General features: G+C 36.2%; 2 protein-coding genes across 2 annotated transcripts; both read left to right on the top strand.

The window, feature by feature from the left end:
* The first annotated feature begins 1,573 nt into the window (after positions 1–1,573).
* Positions 1,574–3,951, top strand: LOC113757025. Its single transcript, XM_027300442.1, has 7 exons — positions 1,574–1,964; positions 2,044–2,306; positions 2,393–2,596; positions 2,949–3,050; positions 3,139–3,516; positions 3,604–3,840; positions 3,931–3,951. The coding sequence occupies exons 1-7, from the start codon at positions 1,574–1,576 to the stop codon at positions 3,949–3,951; spliced, it is 1,596 nt and encodes a 531-aa protein (XP_027156243.1).
* Positions 3,952–7,565: 3,614 nt separating this feature from the next.
* Positions 7,566–9,942, top strand: LOC113757026. The gene is made up of 7 exons (XM_027300443.1): positions 7,566–7,956; positions 8,036–8,298; positions 8,385–8,588; positions 8,940–9,041; positions 9,130–9,507; positions 9,595–9,831; positions 9,922–9,942. Exons 1-7 carry the CDS (start codon positions 7,566–7,568, stop codon positions 9,940–9,942), a joined length of 1,596 nt encoding a protein of 531 aa, XP_027156244.1.
* Positions 9,943–14,953: the final 5,011 nt, after the last annotated feature.

The following is a 14,953-nucleotide window of genomic DNA, read 5'->3' on the forward strand; positions in this document are numbered from 1 at the left end:
CCTTCATTTCAGACATCTTTTCCCTCTCTCGTTGTCCTCTCCCTTTGCCCTCTCTCTCTGTTTCAAGCTCGCACCACCAATTTGGATAAACCCGTCCATGAACTCGAACCCATTTGGGTAACTTTGTTGAGCTCGCACCACCAATTTGGATAAATCCCTAATTCGGTTGTTGCATTGGCTTGGTGGCAAGAAATAAGGAATTAGGGCTTCAAAGCTTGGGTGAAAGTTGGAGTTCAGATCTTTAAGCTTGGGGAAACCGAGAAGTTAGGGATTCAAGCCATAGTTTGAGGTAATTTCAGTATTTTGTGTCTAATTTTGCATTGCATGGTAGACATCTGTCTAATTTAGGTTGTTCGATTCCCATTTCTGACAAGCTCCTTCTCCGTTTCTGAGAAGCACATTTCTAGTTGATTAGGTCGAAAGCCTGGTAGAGATGATGTATGTTCTTCTTTCTTGTCAGATTAGGACAATGTGGCTTATGAGAGCTGTCAAATGCGACATAGTGTTGTGTATTGTCAGTTGCTTTCCGTTACAACTTTAAAGAGTAAATTTCCAAAGTTTTTTTTCCTCATGAATCCTGGACGTCTAAATTGTTGGTGCTGATTGTTTATGAGGAAATTTGTAGTCACAAATGAAAAGGATAGCTTTGGATTCTAGTATGATTGTTGAAAATTGTAAGTGTCTTTGCTAGTACTTGGTAGATATTGGGTTCTAAAATGCCTATTCTGTTAGTAGCGTTTTTCACCAGCAAATGATTGTGTACTGGACTGCTTGATTTGAGCAAGTAGGGGGTTTCCCCATGAATGATGGACTTCTTTTGGTTCTGCTCTGTTTTTACTTTCCATGGGAACTTTTCAGTAACCTCTCAAATGGAACTACATGACCTGAGCAGACCTTGTGACGTGAGAATATTTTGTTGATAGAGATGATAGTATTAGGATTTTGACAATTAATTTGTGGGTTTCGTCAAATTTACCCAACTGTAATCATCAAGTTCTTAAAGCTGTTTTCAAGTTCTAATTTATAAGCAAAAAGGTTTTTCAAATATAATTAGAAGCAAACTGCCCGAGTTTGATATACAATAGATGCCTTCAAAGAAAGGGACAAACTGTAGATAGTTTTGAAGTTGAAGATGATTGGCCTATTTGGCCGACAAAGTTGCTGATGTCCTTTCTGTATTTAAACTATATAGGGGAACGATTTGTGTTTTCCTTGTTAACTAGCTGTTAGTGGTTAGTTCTTTTAAAACTTCAAGAGAATTTATAAGCAGATAAGAAAAAAATCTGAAACGAGCATGCCAGCTGATCTGGTGCTGAAGTAGCTGCTTATGCAGTTAGTTTTGCTACTAATGACTAGGAAAGTGAACAGGGTGTATTTGTATAAAATTTGCAAAAACTTTGATAGTAGCTGTATTGGTTGATTCGTATTAGTAAACAAAAAATATATATACACATTTACATTTACATTTGTCCCTTCAATAAAGGCTACACATTTACATTTGGCCCTTTCTTCCCCCAAAATATATATATATGGTGGTGGACCTGGTATCAAATAAATGGTGAATTATGCAGGTATGGCCCGTAGAGGTCGAAAATGTAAGCGCGGTGCAAATGGATTGAGAGATGAACCAATTGAGCAACCTCCCTCATATCATGAAACAAGGCAGCAGCCTCCACTTGGAACAAGCCATGAAAATGTAATTGAACAAGTTCAAGGAGAAGCTGCTCGGGCACCTCAATCTCCAATTCAGAATTCTACATTGGGAATAATGCAGGAATCAGGTGACCAAGTTAATCAACAAGTTGATGGAGGTTCACAGTCGCATGAGCAGTGCCAGAACTCTCCAATTCAACAATCTCCACTTGGAACAAGGCACGTACCAACTGAAGAAAATCCAAATCAGGATTCTCAAGGTCCACATTCCAATGACACCACCTTCATGTCATGCAACTCGGACGATGCAGGTATTACTAACTGTTTGAACCAATTCCAGAAGTGCATTTTTTATGTTCATAACTTGCACCTTTTTCTTATTTTATACAGGAAAAGAAACTACAAATGATTCAAGTGAAGTACATCAGAAAACCCGAGACCCTACATTTATGAAAGAAATTTGGGGTCGGCCTAAGGACCTTCCACTGATTGAGATTAAACTCGATGACAATGGGATCCCAATAAGTGAGAAAACCTCTTTCTCTGAATTCTTGGACAGTTTGGCTAGGAATGGTATGTATTGTCCAATAGATGTTGAAAGTTGGCTTAAGATGCCAAGGAAACTTAAAATGGATATGTTAGAAGTGATAAAGGTAATGGTAGCATTTGTATTATGTATGCTTTCTACAAAAATTACTGTGAAGTTATGTTGATTTTCTTGTTCCTAACTACGTTTCAGGAAAGGTTTGCTTTGCCTATGGGATTAGAAGCTTGGACCTTAAGATCTATTGGCAAAAAATGGAGAAGCTGGAAGGCAGATTTAAAGGCTACATATTTTGATCCTGCCATGCTAAATGCTGAAGTTCGGTTTCAAAAGGACACAAGGGTACGGGAAGAGCAATGGATCAAACTTTGGGCTTATTGGAAAAGTGAAGAAGCAAAGGTACAAATCAGCTACAACATTCTTCATAAAGTTGTGTTTATCCAATGCGGTAATCTTGGTTTTGATTTTGAAATTTAGAAACTAAGTGAGAGGAACAAGAAAGCTAGAGGGGAGAAGAAGATGAACCACACAACTGGAAAAAAGTCATTTGCCCATCTTCGGAACCACTTGGTGATATCTCATCCATTTTTTAGTTGCTAATTTTTTTTACTCGTACATGTTTCATTATGTTAGCTTGTTTTTTAATTATATGCTAAATGCTAAAACTATAATTAAAAAAAATATGTTAGCTTGTTTTTTAATTATATGCTAAATGCTAAAACTATAATTAAAAAAATTCAATTTCTTATAGGCCAAACAGTTGGGAAGACCTCCTACTAGAGTAGAAATGTTCAATAAGTTTTATATCCATGCCGATGGAACTCCATCAAGTACCATAGTTGCTGAGAATTTGGTAAGGATCTGAGAACACAAGCCTATAAATTCTACCATTATTTTCAGGCAGGCTTTTGCAATAACAAGTGTTTTCCTTTATTATGTAGGAAAAAATGAATGAGATGAAAAATCAGCTTCCATCGGAGTCGCAAGATCCAGTTGGTCGTAATGACATATTTGCCCAGGTGGTTGGGCAAGACAAACATGGTTATGTTCGCTTGTTTAGTGACAGTGTGAATCCAACGGACTTATGGGAAGACATTCCTAGTCGTAACACATGTTACCGTATAAGTGTTCAACAACAGTCAACATTGGTCCGTTTGGAGGAAAGGCTTCAGCGACAAGATGATGAAATAGCCAGCTTGAAGAAAATGGTTTTAGTTCAACATGGAAGGGGCTCTCCAATTGACAACCCGAGACATCCTTCATCATCATCTAACAATGTGTCAAGCCAAACTCCATCGCGAGCCACGCGACCTATTCGAGTAAGTATTTACAACTTTTAAACTTTCACATTTGTAAACTGGAATTTGGCATGAGTTTGATTCTTGTACTTGTTGGATCTTTACTAGGTAGGGAATATGGTTTCACTAAAAAGTTTGTTTGACCCAACAAAAATCGTGACAAAGGGATATTTACGGAGTCTGAATCCATTGGATGAGGTCGGCGGACAAGTTCTTGGGCCAAATTGGTGTGAAATACAGATACAAGTTGCAATGAGTCCACGTGAGCAATTGATTAGACCATATGATTTGCAACAAACAATTCAAGATGCACTTGGTGCACCAGTTGCTTGGCCTTGTCATTTGGTGAGATATGCACTTAAATACATTGCAGATTTTCTGGAATTTTAGTTCTAGCTATGATGATCTAATGATCGCCTTGGTCTGTGTGCACAGGTGGAAACAGCTGAAGAATGATGGGACTTCATGGTTATGACTGAGGACTCTCAACAAAATGGAAAGTTTGGAAGCTACTTCTACTTCTTTCAACTTGTTAGGGATGAGAGTCTTTTAGTTTGTGCACAAGAAAGTCATTCAAGTTATTGTAAATGACAATCTTTTGGTACTGGTTTGGGATTTTAGTACTTGCTTTTAGCACTTGTTTGCGATTTTAGTACTTGTTATCGACTTTTAATTCACTGAAATATATTTGAGTATTGACTTCTTCTTTTAAATTGCTATATGCATTCTGCTCTTTGGGATAATTTTACAAGTCTCTTGGGATTCTGGTTGATGGAATGTACAGCAGGGAGGACTAATTGCAGGTTGCTTCCATATAAAAAAAAAAACAGGGAAAAAACTCCTGGCAATTAAAAGTGTCAGTATAGTTTAGCTTCGAAAACACTAATGACAAATGACCATGTCGTCCAAAGCAGTGTAAATTCACATGGCTGCGTGACCTTAAAGCCATATATTAAGACAACTGAAGATGCCTTCATAAATTGGATACCTACTGATCCGCTACTGATGTTCTAATGCTATACGAACACTTTCGATTATCACAAAAAATAGTTTTTGTTGGCAGAAGGAATGCTATAGCAGCATGGTTTTCCTGACACATTTGAATGCTGCTAAAGATTTGAGGCTATCCGACATTGGATGAGGGACAACTACACTCGCCTAAGTTGAGGATAGATAAAGTATAGTTAGATATTTAAAACCTGAACTTTAAAGTGCCGCAAAGACCATTTTGTTGTAGTGAAGACTCAAATTAATATAAAAGAAAAGGAAAACTCGCTAAACTCATTATCACAGGACTGAACTTACCAAGACTTGACTATTCAACCCACTAGGACATATAAAAGAAACCAATAAGTGTAAGGACTCTAATCGACCAAAAAAAAAAAGTAAACTCCTTGAAGATTTAGGGTGCATTTGATAAAGTTTGAAAATTGAAATCTGAAATACGAATTTGTTAAATTGTTAAATTGTTAAGTACTAAATTTGATGTATTTGAGCGTATATCACATTAAATGATAAGTGAATAGTTTTTCACTTATTTTTCAAAGCAAGTTTAAAAAAATTTAGTGCCACTTAATTAATTTGAATGTTCTATTTTTTATTATTAAATACATTTGAACATGTTAAGATCTAAACCTATTAATTTTAAGTGTTGAATTGAATTATCGAACAGAGTTTTAATCTAGTAACGGCAAAACAAGAAACTAAAATATTTAGGATATAAAATAGCTTAGTTTGATTTTCATCATTGCCTCTCTATGGTCATTACTTCCAATACTATCTTGAACTTGAATCTCCATGAATAATTCGATTGATGTATAAATGACGCAAACTCTAACTTGCAAATGACTCTAAGTTTCATCTTCACACAAGGTATTCTATGGAACTCGTACTTGTCAAATAATTTCTTGGCATCATCTCCTTTGTTGAAAAACTCAAATATGTTCACGCACTCTTCATCAAATATTCCATAATTTAATTTTTCCATCACCAAAAAAATTTTCTTAAAGCACAAAATCATAATTATTAGCACCAAAATTTCCAGCATCACTATACTTTCGTTTTGTTTGGTTCATGCCATCAATCCAACTAATTAAAGTAGAGGTACAATTTTCACTTAATCTCGCAACTTCATAATTGGTATTAACCAACTTCATTAATTAATTTTTCTCCTTAAATAATTTATCAATAGCAAAAATCAACAATTTCTATCTCACCAATGCCTTCAATCACCTCTTCAATTCCACCAATTTGTTATACTATATTGTGTATAGCTTTAACAAAATTTTTAGTTGTTATATAGCTTTAACAAAATTTTTAGTTGTTATATTTTGAGTTGTTATATTATATTGTATATAGCTGTAACAACATTTTTAGTTGTTATATTTTTAGTTGTTATGTAGTTTTAACAAAATTTTGCCCAAACACACAAAAATTAGCGCGGCAAATTGAAAAATTCAAGAGGCTTGACTAATTTACTTTGGCATCATTAGTACCGCCTTCATTTCAGACATCTTTTCCCTCTCTCGTTGTCCTCTCCCTTTGCCCTCTCTCTCTGTTTCAAGCTCGCACCACCAATTTGGATAAACCCGTCCATGAACTCGAACCCATTTGGGTAACTTTGTTGAGCTCGCACCACCAATTTGGATAAATCCCTAATTCGGTTGTTGCATTGGCTTGGTGGCAAGAAATAAGGAATTAGGGCTTCAAAGCTTGGGTGAAAGTTGGAGTTCAGATCTTTAAGCTTGGGGAAACCGAGAAGTTAGGGATTCAAGCCATAGTTTGAGGTAATTTCAGTATTTTGTGTCTAATTTTGCATTGCATGGTAGACATCTGTCTAATTTAGGTTGTTCGATTCCCATTTCTGACAAGCTCCTTCTCCGTTTCTGAGAAGCACATTTCTAGTTGATTAGGTCGAAAGCCTGGTAGAGATGATGTATGTTCTTCTTTCTTGTCAGATTAGGACAATGTGGCTTATGAGAGCTGTCAAATGCGACATAGTGTTGTGTATTGTCAGTTGCTTTCCGTTACAACTTTAAAGAGTAAATTTCCAAAGTTTTTTTTCCTCATGAATCCTGGACGTCTAAATTGTTGGTGCTGATTGTTTATGAGGAAATTTGTAGTCACAAATGAAAAGGATAGCTTTGGATTCTAGTATGATTGTTGAAAATTGTAAGTGTCTTTGCTAGTACTTGGTAGATATTGGGTTCTAAAATGCCTATTCTGTTAGTAGCGTTTTTCACCAGCAAATGATTGTGTACTGGACTGCTTGATTTGAGCAAGTAGGGGGTTTCCCCATGAATGATGGACTTCTTTTGGTTCTGCTCTGTTTTTACTTTCCATGGGAACTTTTCAGTAACCTCTCAAATGGAACTACATGACCTGAGCAGACCTTGTGACGTGAGAATATTTTGTTGATAGAGATGATAGTATTAGGATTTTGACAATTAATTTGTGGGTTTCGTCAAATTTACCCAACTGTAATCATCAAGTTCTTAAAGCTGTTTTCAAGTTCTAATTTATAAGCAAAAAGGTTTTTCAAATATAATTAGAAGCAAACTGCCCGAGTTTGATATACAATAGATGCCTTCAAAGAAAGGGACAAACTGTAGATAGTTTTGAAGTTGAAGATGATTGGCCTATTTGGCCGACAAAGTTGCTGATGTCCTTTCTGTATTTAAACTATATAGGGGAACGATTTGTGTTTTCCTTGTTAACTAGCTGTTAGTGGTTAGTTCTTTTAAAACTTCAAGAGAATTTATAAGCAGATAAGAAAAAAATCTGAAACGAGCATGCCAGCTGATCTGGTGCTGAAGTAGCTGCTTATGCAGTTAGTTTTGCTACTAATGACTAGGAAAGTGAACAGGGTGTATTTGTATAAAATTTGCAAAAACTTTGATAGTAGCTGTATTGGTTGATTCGTATTAGTAAACAAAAAATATATATACACATTTACATTTACATTTGTCCCTTCAATAAAGGCTACACATTTACATTTGGCCCTTTCTTCCCCCAAAATATATATATATGGTGGTGGACCTGGTATCAAATAAATGGTGAATTATGCAGGTATGGCCCGTAGAGGTCGAAAATGTAAGCGCGGTGCAAATGGATTGAGAGATGAACCAATTGAGCAACCTCCCTCATATCATGAAACAAGGCAGCAGCCTCCACTTGGAACAAGCCATGAAAATGTAATTGAACAAGTTCAAGGAGAAGCTGCTCGGGCACCTCAATCTCCAATTCAGAATTCTACATTGGGAATAATGCAGGAATCAGGTGACCAAGTTAATCAACAAGTTGATGGAGGTTCACAGTCGCATGAGCAGTGCCAGAACTCTCCAATTCAACAATCTCCACTTGGAACAAGGCACGTACCAACTGAAGAAAATCCAAATCAGGATTCTCAAGGTCCACATTCCAATGACACCACCTTCATGTCATGCAACTCGGACGATGCAGGTATTACTAACTGTTTGAACCAATTCCAGAAGTGCATTTTTTATGTTCATAACTTGCACCTTTTTCTTATTTTATACAGGAAAAGAAACTACAAATGATTCAAGTGAAGTACATCAGAAAACCCGAGACCCTACATTTATGAAAGAAATTTGGGGTCGGCCTAAGGACCTTCCACTGATTGAGATTAAACTCGATGACAATGGGATCCCAATAAGTGAGAAAACCTCTTTCTCTGAATTCTTGGACAGTTTGGCTAGGAATGGTATGTATTGTCCAATAGATGTTGAAAGTTGGCTTAAGATGCCAAGGAAACTTAAAATGGATATGTTAGAAGTGATAAAGGTAATGGTAGCATTTGTATTATGTATGCTTTCTACAAAAATTACTGTGAAGTTATGTTGATTTTCTTGTTCCTAACTACGTTTCAGGAAAGGTTTGCTTTGCCTATGGGATTAGAAGCTTGGACCTTAAGATCTATTGGCAAAAAATGGAGAAGCTGGAAGGCAGATTTAAAGGCTACATATTTTGATCCTGCCATGCTAAATGCTGAAGTTCGGTTTCAAAAGGACACAAGGGTACGGGAAGAGCAATGGATCAAACTTTGGGCTTATTGGAAAAGTGAAGAAGCAAAGGTACAAATCAGCTACAACATTCTTCATAAAGTTGTGTTTATCCAATGCGGTAATCTTGGTTTTGATTTTGAAATTTAGAAACTAAGTGAGAGGAACAAGAAAGCTAGAGGGGAGAAGAAGATGAACCACACAACTGGAAAAAAGTCATTTGCCCATCTTCGGAACCACTTGGTGATATCTCATCCATTTTTTAGTTGCTAATTTTTTTTACTCGTACATGTTTCATTATGTTAGCTTGTTTTTTAATTATATGCTAAATGCTAAAACTATAATTAAAAAAATATGTTAGCTTGTTTTTTAATTATATGCTAAATGCTAAAACTATAATTAAAAAAATTCAATTTCTTATAGGCCAAACAGTTGGGAAGACCTCCTACTAGAGTAGAAATGTTCAATAAGTTTTATATCCATGCCGATGGAACTCCATCAAGTACCATAGTTGCTGAGAATTTGGTAAGGATCTGAGAACACAAGCCTATAAATTCTACCATTATTTTCAGGCAGGCTTTTGCAATAACAAGTGTTTTCCTTTATTATGTAGGAAAAAATGAATGAGATGAAAAATCAGCTTCCATCGGAGTCGCAAGATCCAGTTGGTCGTAATGACATATTTGCCCAGGTGGTTGGGCAAGACAAACATGGTTATGTTCGCTTGTTTAGTGACAGTGTGAATCCAACGGACTTATGGGAAGACATTCCTAGTCGTAACACATGTTACCGTATAAGTGTTCAACAACAGTCAACATTGGTCCGTTTGGAGGAAAGGCTTCAGCGACAAGATGATGAAATAGCCAGCTTGAAGAAAATGGTTTTAGTTCAACATGGAAGGGGCTCTCCAATTGACAACCCGAGACATCCTTCATCATCATCTAACAATGTGTCAAGCCAAACTCCATCGCGAGCCACGCGACCTATTCGAGTAAGTATTTACAACTTTTAAACTTTCACATTTGTAAACTGGAATTTGGCATGAGTTTGATTCTTGTACTTGTTGGATCTTTACTAGGTAGGGAATATGGTTTCACTAAAAAGTTTGTTTGACCCAACAAAAATCGTGACAAAGGGATATTTACGGAGTCTGAATCCATTGGATGAGGTCGGCGGACAAGTTCTTGGGCCAAATTGGTGTGAAATACAGATACAAGTTGCAATGAGTCCACGTGAGCAATTGATTAGACCATATGATTTGCAACAAACAATTCAAGATGCACTTGGTGCACCAGTTGCTTGGCCTTGTCATTTGGTGAGATATGCACTTAAATACATTGCAGATTTTCTGGAATTTTAGTTCTAGCTATGATGATCTAATGATCGCCTTGGTCTGTGTGCACAGGTGGAAACAGCTGAAGAATGATGGGACTTCATGGTTATGACTGAGGACTCTCAACAAAATGGAAAGTTTGGAAGCTACTTCTACTTCTTTCAACTTGTTAGGGATGAGAGTCTTTTAGTTTGTGCACAAGAAAGTCATTCAAGTTATTGTAAATGACAATCTTTTGGTACTGGTTTGGGATTTTAGTACTTGCTTTTAGCACTTGTTTGCGATTTTAGTACTTGTTATCGACTTTTAATTCACTGAAATATATTTGAGTATTGACTTCTTCTTTTAAATTGCTATATGCATTCTGCTCTTTGGGATAATTTTACAAGTCTCTTGGGATTCTGGTTGATGGAATGTACAGCAGGGAGGACTAATTGCAGGTTGCTTCCATATAAAAAAAAAAACAGGGAAAAAACTCCTGGCAATTAAAAGTGTCAGTATAGTTTAGCTTCGAAAACACTAATGACAAATGACCATGTCGTCCAAAGCAGTGTAAATTCACATGGCTGCGTGACCTTAAAGCCATATATTAAGACAACTGAAGATGCCTTCATAAATTGGATACCTACTGATCCGCTACTGATGTTCTAATGCTATACGAACACTTTCGATTATCACAAAAAATAGTTTTTGTTGGCAGAAGGAATGCTATAGCAGCATGGTTTTCCTGACACATTTGAATGCTGCTAAAGATTTGAGGCTATCCCCACATTGGAAGGGACAATACTCGCCCTAAGTGTGAGGATAGATAAAGTGTCAGGTTAGATTATTTAAACTGACACCTTTAAATGCCTCTAAAGGCCATTTTTGTTGTAGTGAGACTCAAATTATAAAGAAAAGGAAACTCGCTAAACCAATTATCACTAGGACTAGACTTACCAAGACTTGACTATTCAACCCACTAGGACATATAAAAGAAACCAATAAGTGTAAGGACTCTAATCGACCAAAAAAAAAAGTAAACTCCTTGAAGATTTAGGGTGCATTTGATAAAGTTTGAAAATTGAAATCTGAAATACGAATTTGTTAAATTGTTAAAATTGTTAAGTACTAAATTTGATGTATTTGAGTGTATCATATTAAATGAATAGGTCATAGTTTATTTTCAAAGCAAGTTTTTTTAAAAAAATTTAGTGCCACTTAATTAATTTGAATGTTCTATTTTTTATTATTAAATACATTTGAACATGTTAAGATCTAAACCTATTAATTTTAAGTGTTGAATTGAATTATCAAACAAAGCTTTAATCTAGTAACGCCAAAACAAGAAACTAAAATAATTAGGATATAAAATAGCTTAGTTTGATTTTCATCATGGCCTCTCTATTGTCATTACTTCCAATACTATCAATGATGTATAAATGATGTATCAATGATGAATCTCCATGAATAATTCGATTGATGTATAAATGATGCAAACACTAACTTGCAAATGACTCTAAGTTTCATCTTCACACAAGGTATTGTATGGAACTCGTACTTGTCAAATAATTTCTTGGCATCATCTCCTTTGTTGAAAAACTCAAATATGTTCACGCACTCTTCATCAAATATTCCATAATTTAATTTTTCCATCACCAAAAAAATTTTCTAAAAGCACAAAATCATAATTATTAGCACCAAAATTTCTAGCATAACTATACTTTCGTTTTGATTGGTTCATGCCATCAATCCAACTAATTAAAGTAGAGATACAACTTTCACTTAATCTCACAACTTCATAATTGGTATTAACCAACTTCATTAATTAATTTTTCTCCTTAAATAATTTATCAATAGCAAAAATCAACAATTTCTGTCTCACCAATGTCTTCAATGACCTCTTCAATTCCACCAATGACTTCATTTCATCTTTGTGCGCATCCATAATTTATGCAATTTTTTTTATCTGCCTCATTCAAAAATTCTTGTTAATAATTGCACCAAACAATGCATGCAACCTAGAATCATTAACTAATTCAAAATTTTCATAAATTTCTCTATCTTCTTTTTTATAGTGTAAATTACAGGGTTCGAATTTGGAATCTCTCACTTACAATCCCTCCCCCGAACCACCCAACCCATCCCTCTATTTACTTCCAAATTTCTCCATTATCTGTATACCAGTCTTAATCAAAATCTACTTTCCATGTATTACCAAATTTTGAAACATAACCATAATAAGGATCCATATCTATCACAAAGTCCAAAATATCTTGCTAAAAGATATGAGGCACATGAGAATAACAAATAAGCTTTTTGAAAAGCATCTCAAAAATTGATTTTCTCACAATTTGAAAAAAAAAATTCTATCTTCTTTTTCTTTCTTTTTTTGTCATCTAATTTGCACGATATCATAAATAGTCTGTCCTAAATCGCATTAGTAAAGATATCTTTACATTGGTTATCTCCAACATATGTGACCAGAACAATATCTAATATAAGTTGTCATCACACCAAATTTTTCGTCAGTAACCAATCTATGCACAATGGATAAATAGGATCAAATGCCAACTAACCTGTTTGACGAAAGTATTCATCAGTAATATATCTCGGTTAATTTTTTGGACTCCACAAATTGTAACCAGTTCAACTTCAACGACAAACTTAAGTTTGTTTGATTGTTGTTGTCAATTCCAATCACCAAAATTAACAACCTTGGTAGGGTATCCTTTTTTTAAAAAAAATTTAAATTTTGGTCTTTTATTGGAAAAGCAAAATAAACACAGGACGGGGACATGGACCTTACCTCCAAATAATGCCAAGAAGCAAATGCTAGAGAAGGAATAGGGGAAGTATTCCCTTTACATCATTTGCTCTTACATTTTCTAATTGAAGGCAGGCCTATTTTATCTAACCGAAACGCTCCACGAGCTGTAATAGGGAGGTCTAAAAACTGAAGATACGTTGTATTGAAACCTTAATCACACCCCACGTTAGATAAACAATCAGCAACTTGATTAGTTTCTCGAAAGCAATGGGAAATTTCAACAAAATTAGATAACCTTAGAAGGTGCTTAACCTCTGTAAGAACACTCCATGGACAACTAGATATCTGTTTTAGGATGTGAACAAGAACCAAAGAATCCACTTCAATATGCAAGTTAATATAACCACGAGAAAGACACAGCTTAACCCCAAAGAGAAGAGCGCGCGTCTCAGCTTGAATGCTGGTTCCATTTCCAAAAAATGAGGAAAAAACGAGCAAGAAATTGCCTTCATCATCACGCAAAATCCCACCACCACCTGCCCTCCCTGGGTTACCTCTTGAGCAGCCATCAGTATTAAGCTTAAATACACCACCCATAAGGTGTCTCCAACCACACCCTCCATCTTATAATAAAGAAGCAGTTCAGAGTTAGAGAGAGCAGTTATCATAGAAACCTGATATCTCCACGTAGGAAATGAGAACGATGTTGCTCAGGGAATTGCAACCTAAAGAGGTATTTCACCTCTTCAAAAACAAACTCACAAATAGCAACGTGAGAAAGAATTTTCCCTTCGAAACGTGCTAAATTTCTGGATTTCCAAATAATCTAGCAAATCAGAGAAGGTATAATAAAATGTACAAATGCAAGAAAACCATTCCTACTTGCGCTATACCACCAACTCGCAATATATGCACGAACCGAACAACCCAAATTCAGCACGCCTGAAGCAGAGCCAAAGAAATTCCAAACATATACCGCTACCTGTCCATTACAAAAAACATGGTCCATAGATTCAACATTTGCCTGAACACAACAAAAACACTTCGATGGTCCAGAAATACTGAGTTTGCATATTGTCAAATCCAGTGGTAATCGATTTCTCAACAAGCGAAGGAGAAAAACAGACACCTTCAGAGGAAGTCGTGGATGCCAAATTTTTGTAAACATAAATGACCGTTGCATATGTGATCGCAACAGGTTAAAAGCTGAGCATAGTGTGAAAGTTCCAGATTGAGAAGGAGCCCAAATCATCAAATCTTCCACTCCATGCTCAATTTAAGGGAGAGAGAGCGTTTGTATCTCATTGATGATAGATGAAGGGACCCACGAACTCAGTAACCGAAAATTCCACCCGCCATCAATAAAAAAATTAGACACTTTATGATCCGAAACACTCCCTAATCGCAAAGCCAGAGGTCCTGATCCTAACCAATTATCAAACTAGAAATTGGAGCTCCCAGAATGAACAATGAAGGTTATATGTTGTTCAGCAATTTTCCGCACATGTAACATCCTGTGCCACGTATAAGAGGCCCTTGCCGAGTCAACAACCATACCTGGGTGCGCATTTGAACAATATTTGGCCATCAGAAAATTAGCCCAAAGAGACGCATTTTGGCGAAACCTCTACCATAACTTAATGGAGAAGGCATGAAATACATCCTCGAGCGACCTAAAGCCAATCCCACCCTCCTCTTTTGGAACACATAGATCCTCCCAACGAATCCAATGGTATTTTAAATCATCGTCTACTGAACCCCAAAAAAAATAAGCAAATAATCGCTCAAGATAAGCAAAAACAGATTTTGGAGGTGACACAGTAGCTAGCAAATGCAATGGAATCGAGGACAACACATTTTTAATAAGAACAACCTTACCTCCTAGCGTCAACAAACGATTTTCTCAAGAACTAATCCTAGCAGCCACTGTCGTGGCTAAATCCTGGAAATAGTTCTTCTTACGTCTCCCCATCATTAGAGGACAACCAAGATAGCGAGCAAGAAATTCCTTGAGAGAAAAACCCGTTATATTCTGAATTAATGCCTTCCTACGCCGAGGTAGACGCGGGTGAACCATGAAACAACTTTTAGAAGCATTTATCCTCTGCCCCGAAACACTTTCATACCTTTCCAACGTTTCCATTAAAAGCTTCAGGGATACTGCTGAGGCACTAGAAAAAATAAGAATATCATCTGCATACCCCAAATGACTAACTTGAGGACACCCTCGAGAAGCCTTGAAACCATTAAATCGCGGATGCAGCAGAAGTTGATTCAAAAGCCGTGAAAGAACCTCTGCGCCAATAATAAACAAAGAAGGAGACAAAGGGTCCCCTTGACGAAGGCCTCGAGACG

Source organism: Coffea eugenioides, unplaced genomic scaffold (genome assembly GCF_003713205.1).
Source record: "Coffea eugenioides isolate CCC68of unplaced genomic scaffold, Ceug_1.0 ScVebR1_2633;HRSCAF=3697, whole genome shotgun sequence".
Taxonomy (NCBI): domain Eukaryota; kingdom Viridiplantae; phylum Streptophyta; class Magnoliopsida; order Gentianales; family Rubiaceae; genus Coffea; species Coffea eugenioides.

Coding starts and splice junctions, on each gene's coding strand:
- LOC113757025 (XM_027300442.1), top strand. CDS start 1,574: ATGGCCCGTAGAGGTCGAAAATGTAAGCGCGGTGCAAATGGATTGAGA. Junction 2,307..2,392: donor ATATGTTAGAAGTGATAAAG/GTAATGGTAGCA, acceptor ACTACGTTTCAG/GAAAGGTTTGCTTTGCCTAT. Junction 3,517..3,603: donor GAGCCACGCGACCTATTCGA/GTAAGTATTTAC, acceptor GATCTTTACTAG/GTAGGGAATATGGTTTCACT.
- LOC113757026 (XM_027300443.1), top strand. CDS start 7,566: ATGGCCCGTAGAGGTCGAAAATGTAAGCGCGGTGCAAATGGATTGAGA. Junction 8,589..8,939: donor GGAAAAGTGAAGAAGCAAAG/GTACAAATCAGC, acceptor AATTTCTTATAG/GCCAAACAGTTGGGAAGACC. Junction 9,042..9,129: donor CCATAGTTGCTGAGAATTTG/GTAAGGATCTGA, acceptor TTTATTATGTAG/GAAAAAATGAATGAGATGAA.